General features: G+C 40.1%; 1 protein-coding gene across 2 annotated transcripts; it reads right to left on the bottom strand.

Annotated features, from left to right (window-relative positions):
• Nucleotides 1-1154: 1154 nt before the first annotated feature.
• LOC114736979 (inorganic phosphate transporter 1-4) lies at nt 1155-4854 on the bottom strand. Of its 2 annotated transcripts, none has more exons than XM_028924859.1 (2): nt 4462-4854; nt 1155-3034 (listed from the first exon to the last, which is right to left on the bottom strand). In XM_028924859.1, the coding sequence occupies exon 2, from the start codon at nt 2998-3000 to the stop codon at nt 1432-1434; it is 1569 nt and encodes a 522-aa protein (XP_028780692.1). In that variant the 5' UTR covers nt 3001-3034; nt 4462-4854; the 3' UTR covers nt 1155-1431. The 2 variants fall into 2 exon arrangements, with proteins under 2 accessions (XP_028780692.1, XP_028780691.1); XM_028924858.1 differs by having other exon boundaries at nt 1155-3032; nt 4489-4851.
• Between the last annotated feature and the right edge of the window lie 1308 nt (nt 4855-6162).

Below are 6162 nucleotides of genomic sequence, written 5' to 3'. Positions count from 1 at the left end.
CGGGGGAACTTACTCACGGGGGAAATGGTAACAGTGAGCAAGCCATGTGAAGATATTTTGTGGCATGTAGGGCTGACAATTTCCAATTAGTTTTGACGTCGAGAGCATCAGAATATGAAGTGAGGTGACTCCTATCGAGTGGAACCCAATTCACCCGAACTTCTTACTCATCTGGGACCATTTGCCCCCTTCCTCAAGTGAATTGAAGCCATTTCTCCAGTTAAGATTCTTTCTATATTGATTTTCATTTCACTTCATTTGCATCTTCTGTTACTTTTCTTAACGTGGTTCGATTGGGTAACATTATAGACCACCACCCAAATGTGAATGACTGCCCCACTAATGTTACTTGCAACTTCCCTTTTGCGTTTGCCAACGACCCGGCTTTGAGTTGGGTATCACGTTTCATTCTTTTTTCCCCCCCTTTTCTAAAGTATAAGCGTCCTCTTATTAAAAAGAATCTTATTCGAGGTATTATTAGACAGTGAGTGTGAACACATCTCTCAGCACAAATTCAAACATTGATTCATCACGCTGTGAAAGACTAGTTTTTTTTGTTAAATCTAATCCCTGTTGGTATCATTCCAAATATTTTCTTCCATCATCATATTCTCTTCTTCGAGTCCACCAGAGATTTGCCTTTTTAGTCTCAGGGTTAACTCTGGAATAGACTCCTACACTTTGTCAATAGCCATAAGCCTTCTTCTTCACGGTGGTTACGGGAAATTTCCCTCCAACTCTTCAGGGAAAAGTTTTGGGTTAAACTAGTGCAGGTGAATTTTGAAGTCCCATTTAGCCCCTCACATCAGATCGCCGATTATTTGGTGAGCTTGAAGCAATAATTGACGATGGCCGTCAACGCGGCTGTAATAAATAATGTGTAGCTACTGTCTACGACAGCAAGAGCAAATGGTAGGAATACAATTCAAAGATAGGGCCCATCTCATCTTTATTCCGAAGCTAACCACTCCTCATGCCTCAATTAACTTAACCCCGTCGAAATACATCTCATTCACACATGCGCCTCACATTAGAAACATAGGCACGCCAAAATAAACAATGTTGAAATCACTCACGGTCTTCACCTCTTCCTCATCAGGTTCCCCACAATCTCTTCAAATATCAGATGACAACCTCAAGAATTTGATTATGCCGTACTTAAGTGCAAGATTATCAGAAACCGCGAGGGGAACAAATGGGCAGAAACCACAAAATTTTCTGACATTTCTTTCATAATTATTACACATCAAAGGCTTGGGCATTGTGACAGTAATACGAGGAAGCTAAACGGCTCAATCTGTATCTAGTTGTCTACAGATGGTTTGCATCTGCATAAACAGCAAGTGAAGGTAGAAATCTATCTTTAATGCAAACAGCCAAATGCTACGAAGCTATGTATGTTTATACTTGGAAACTGGACAGCCAAGTAACTTAGACGGGAGCTGTTCTGGCATCAGGGCCATTAGGGATAGAGGCCTCTTCCTCTGCTTCACCAGACATGTCTTCAAGGGATCTTCCTTTAGATTCCGGCACCAAGAACGTAAACAACAACCCCAAGAGGTTAACTACGCCCAGAGCTATAAGAGTCTTTCTCACCCCAAAGTCCTTCGCTGCATAAACAAAGCCAAAAGTACCCACTATAGCCCCAGCCTTGCCGGCTGCCGCTGAGATGCCATGGCAGGTTGACCTTAGCCTTGCCGGGAAAATCTCAGCCGGAACAACGAATGTGGTGGCATTCGGACCGAAATTGGCGAAGAAGAAGGTCAATGAGTACATCGCAACAAAACCAATCCTGTTGTGCTTCAAAGTCCAGTGATGATAAGGAATGGCCAAAGCAAACATGAACACAGTCATGAAGAAAAAGCCCTGCAATTGAATGGCAAACCTTCCAATCTTGTCTATAAGGGCCACTGTGAACCAGTAGCCGGGGACAGTGCTGCAAAGAGCTATGAGAGTCTGAGCTCTGCCAATTCTGTAAACTTCTTCAAAGGCACTCATGGTTTTAGCGTCTGGAATCCATCCAATCGCCGAGAAAATGTCTTTCTGGAACAGGTTCTGGCTGTAGAACGCTATGTCCAGAAGAAACCAAGTGCTGGTGGTTCCAAGCAAGTGAAGGCCGTGCCGACGAAGGAACTGCTTCGAGAACAACCCAAAATCATTCCCTCTCTGTCTCTCCACCTCCTCAACCTTCTCCTGTTCTGCTTCAATCTCAACCCGCAAAACTTTCGACATGTCTGAAGCAGCCTGCTTGGCATTCTTGGCCACCAAGGCAGTGTATCTAGCAGTCTCAGGCATCTTCATCCGCCAATAGTATGTGAGCAGAGCAGGTAAGGCACCAAACATCAAAATTATCCTCCAAGCATAATCAGCTTGAGGGACTGTGGATAAAAATCGATTTTCGCTATATGAAGGTGCAGGGTATCTAGCATTGAAAGCAGCAGCAACTATGATAGCAACCATGCCACCAGCTAAAATACCAAAACCTTGCATGGCAAAAACTGCAGCAATGAAAGCCCCTCGAGTCTTCTTGTTGGCATACTCAGACATGATGGTGGCTGAGAGAGGGTAGTCTCCGCCAATGCCAAAGCCAAGCCAGAAACGGAAGAAGCAAAGTGTGGCCATGACAGCTTCGCGTTGCTTACCGAAAGAGAGGCCAGAGGCAATCGAACATATCACCATGAGCATAAGAGTCATACCATAAACACGTTTCCTTCCCATCTTGTCTCCGAGCCAGCCAAAAAAGAGTTGGCCTGAAAGGGTACCACAGAATGCAACTCCATTGATAGCAGACGAAACGTTGGAAGGAAGTGAGCCAGGTTTCTCAGAGAGTGGATCAAAGTAGTAGATGCGACCGATCAGTTTGGTCACAAGAGAAATGCAGAAGAGATCGTAGGCATCGGTGAAGAAACCCATGCCAGCGATCACAATCGCTGTGAAATGGTACCATTGTGTTTTTGCAAGATCAAGTGCATTAAGCACCTTAAGCTGATCTCCTGCCATAACTGTACCTTTTCTCACTTGTGTGCCTCCACCTGAAAAGTAAAAATATGAAAACCAGAGGAAGATGAGTAAATATACGAAAATAGGCTAGGGGAGAAAAGTCAAAGCGCGGGTTGGACCATGGAAGATGTGAAAGGAATTCAGACTTGAGGTTAAGGAATGAGGCGGTGACAGCAGGAAAAGGATAAGTAGTTATATGCTGCTCCCAGTGAATCAGAACACGAGAGGTTTCAAACTTGGGGGACCCCGCCACAGGGTCTGAAAATGACCAAACGAGGCAGAGCAAGTCTTCGGCCGAGTCAATGAAGTGACCAACCAAACCACAGCGGGAATGGAAATTATTATTATAATTAAATAGATAAATAACAGTACTATAAAAATCAAGGGTCTTCGTTCAGTGTTTCAGTACAATCTAATCCATTTAAAATCTAAATCTAATATAATATCTCAGATTTAAAAATTTAATATATAATTTTTTCAATTAAAAAAAGTTAGTTATTATATTATATTTATTTTAAATTCTGTATCTATTAAATAAAATATTGATTAAAATATATAAAAATTTTAAATTTAATCTAAACCATTTAAAATCAATCTAAACTCCCAAAAATCAAAAGAACATCGCTGAAGTCGGAACACAAGGGCTCACTAGTCGCTATCTGTTTTCCAGAGTTAAGTACAAATAGTCGACACAAACTTTCATCCCCCCCCCCCCCAATCAACACTTACTTTTGAAAATGAAAAACTCATGATTATTGGAATTTCCAAATATAAACATGCAGCTAAATCACATTTCACACACGACTTAAGTGTATGATTTTAAAATAATTTTACAAAAATAAATATATAAAAAAATTTATCTCGATTTATAAAAAAGTATATTTAAAGACACTTTTATGTGAAGGTGATGCCAAACACCTCCTTATAAGCATTGCAGATAGAACAAGACAAAAAGGATCTCATCCCCATATAATAGCCATAGAAGATTAAGATAGAAAAGCTGTGGGAAACAAAGGAAAGCGATGCACTTGTAGCCGAGAGAAAAGTCGGAGGACACGAGACAGAAATAAAAATATGCAAATCTTACAGATATCACAGAACATATCTTCACATGGTAAAACAGAACCGGATATCATCATACCAACTGAAATTCAGATTCTGAGAGATGTTCAATGAAAACCAAAAAGGAAAGCCAAGTAAACAAAGAACTTAAAAATCATAACAACAAAGCGTGAGAGGAATTTCAGAAAGACTCAATCACACGGCAAAAGATTGTCCTTTTAACAAATCTTGTTTAACCTTCTATTTCAAAAATAATATGTATCCTTGGAAAAGAAAATAGGAAGCTTGGAACTTTAGGAGAGTAGGCAAGAACAACATGATAGAGATGGAAAATTGAGGACGAAATTATCAGCCCAACCCACTGTCAAGAAAGAGTAAATGAACCGAAAAAAATGGGGGGGGGGGGGAACAGAGAGCAGTACATACCTGAGAGAGAGAGAACAAAGCGATTTCGCGCTTCGCTTTTGACGTTCAGAAGCTTACGGTGTACATGAACAGTGATGAGGAAAGAGAGTGGCAGAGCACAAGAACCGAAATGTTATGTAGAGGAAATAGAGAGAACAACAGCGGGGAGAAGCCAGTGGGATTTTTGTATTAAGCGTTTTTGACAGGAAACAAAGAAAAAGATGAGAGGTGTGAGATGGAGAAAGAAACCGAGTGGGGAGGGAAAAGAAATGTTAAGGATGAAGCATGGAGGGCAGGTGAGGGGGCAAGGCTCCGTATTTAATGCGAGCCATGGCCTGTTCGTGGTGAGTAACAATCTGAAGGAAGAGAATCTCTTTTTAACTGCAGAATATTCTTGTTTTTCACATGCCGCCCTTTCTTTTTAGTTTTTAGCCTTCGTAATCTAACTTTAACTTTCCTTTTTCTTCTAAAGACTCGTTCTTTTTATAAAGAGTAATCAGATCTTCTCTTATCACGCCCCGTGAATATTCAAGTATATTCCTGAGGAGGTGTACTCAGATTCAGAGAAGCTTGCTATGGTTGAGAGAGTTTTCTATTTTGGAAAGATGTGTTGGGTTGCCTATTTTGAGAAAAGATATAATTGCTGTAGAGAGTTAATTCATCACTTAATTGTGGACATTGAAGGGTTTCTGTAAATATGCACATCAGCGCACCCTTATTATAAACCTACTCTAGTTATCATCCGTGGTCCAAAAATAATAGTTATAACAACAAAACTATATCATTAAATATATCTTGCTCTCCTTAGACTCAAGTTTATTTTTTATACTAAAAATTTAAGTGAGTTGGATCACAGGAACTCATTAGAACCAGGACATACCTCTATACTCAAAAAATATTTATAGAAATACTTATAGATTGTTTATCAACAAAGTTCTTATATCAATATTAGGATTTGAACTCACGGTTGTGTAAGTTATAAACCGACTTTTTATTAACTGAACCAACTCTTTTTAAATTTTTTTTTTCTTACGTGCCTGTGGCGTTGGGGTTGGTTGTTAGAGCGATAGCCTAGGCTTGTGTGTCAACACAAGACCCGCCCTGACATGCGTGGGCAGATTTCGAGCATCGTGACACCTTCGACCTACTCTTGCTCAAGACTTGTGTCAACCAGATAGGGTGAGTTATGGGTTAACCTTGCATTTTGATGTTCTGTCCCAAAAGGGAGAAGAAGGTGGTGGGGAGCTTCGTCCAGGCTTCCATGTGCCTGGAGGGTCCAATGATTTGAAGACGGAAGAAAATTCTAAACGTACTGAATATGACCCCCCCATCCACTACTAATGCACTTCGCAATAACCTTCCTTCCTTCAAGGGTCATTTGATTTGGGATTCATATATGCTCTCATCCTGGGCTGTTAATGGGTATAGAATGGAATCAACTATACTCCGTCTTTGATATTCTCAAATTCATAGAAAAACATGTAACATTCTGCACATCATTGAAATTAATATCTACAATGAAATATAAAAGTACACTTTTCCAAATGCTCATCACAGGGCACCTTCATTCACTCACACCAGAATTTAAGGAAGATTGCTAAGTGATTATTTAAATTTATTTTAAAATAACAAAAATAAATTTCGTCACAATATATTCATTAATCTTATTTATAAGATATTTTAACATGTTTCACA

This window comes from Neltuma alba, unplaced genomic scaffold (genome assembly GCF_004799145.2).
Source record: "Neltuma alba isolate B1F8T4 unplaced genomic scaffold, ASM479914v2 tig00013394_pilon, whole genome shotgun sequence".
NCBI classification, from domain to species: domain Eukaryota; kingdom Viridiplantae; phylum Streptophyta; class Magnoliopsida; order Fabales; family Fabaceae; genus Neltuma; species Neltuma alba.
This window is presented reverse-complemented; position numbering and strand designations above follow the sequence as displayed.

Excerpts from the sequence above, each read along its gene's own strand:
- LOC114736979 (XM_028924859.1), bottom strand. The coding sequence starts at position 3,000 with ATGGCAGGAGATCAGCTTAAGGTGCTTAATGCACTTGATCTTGCAAAA.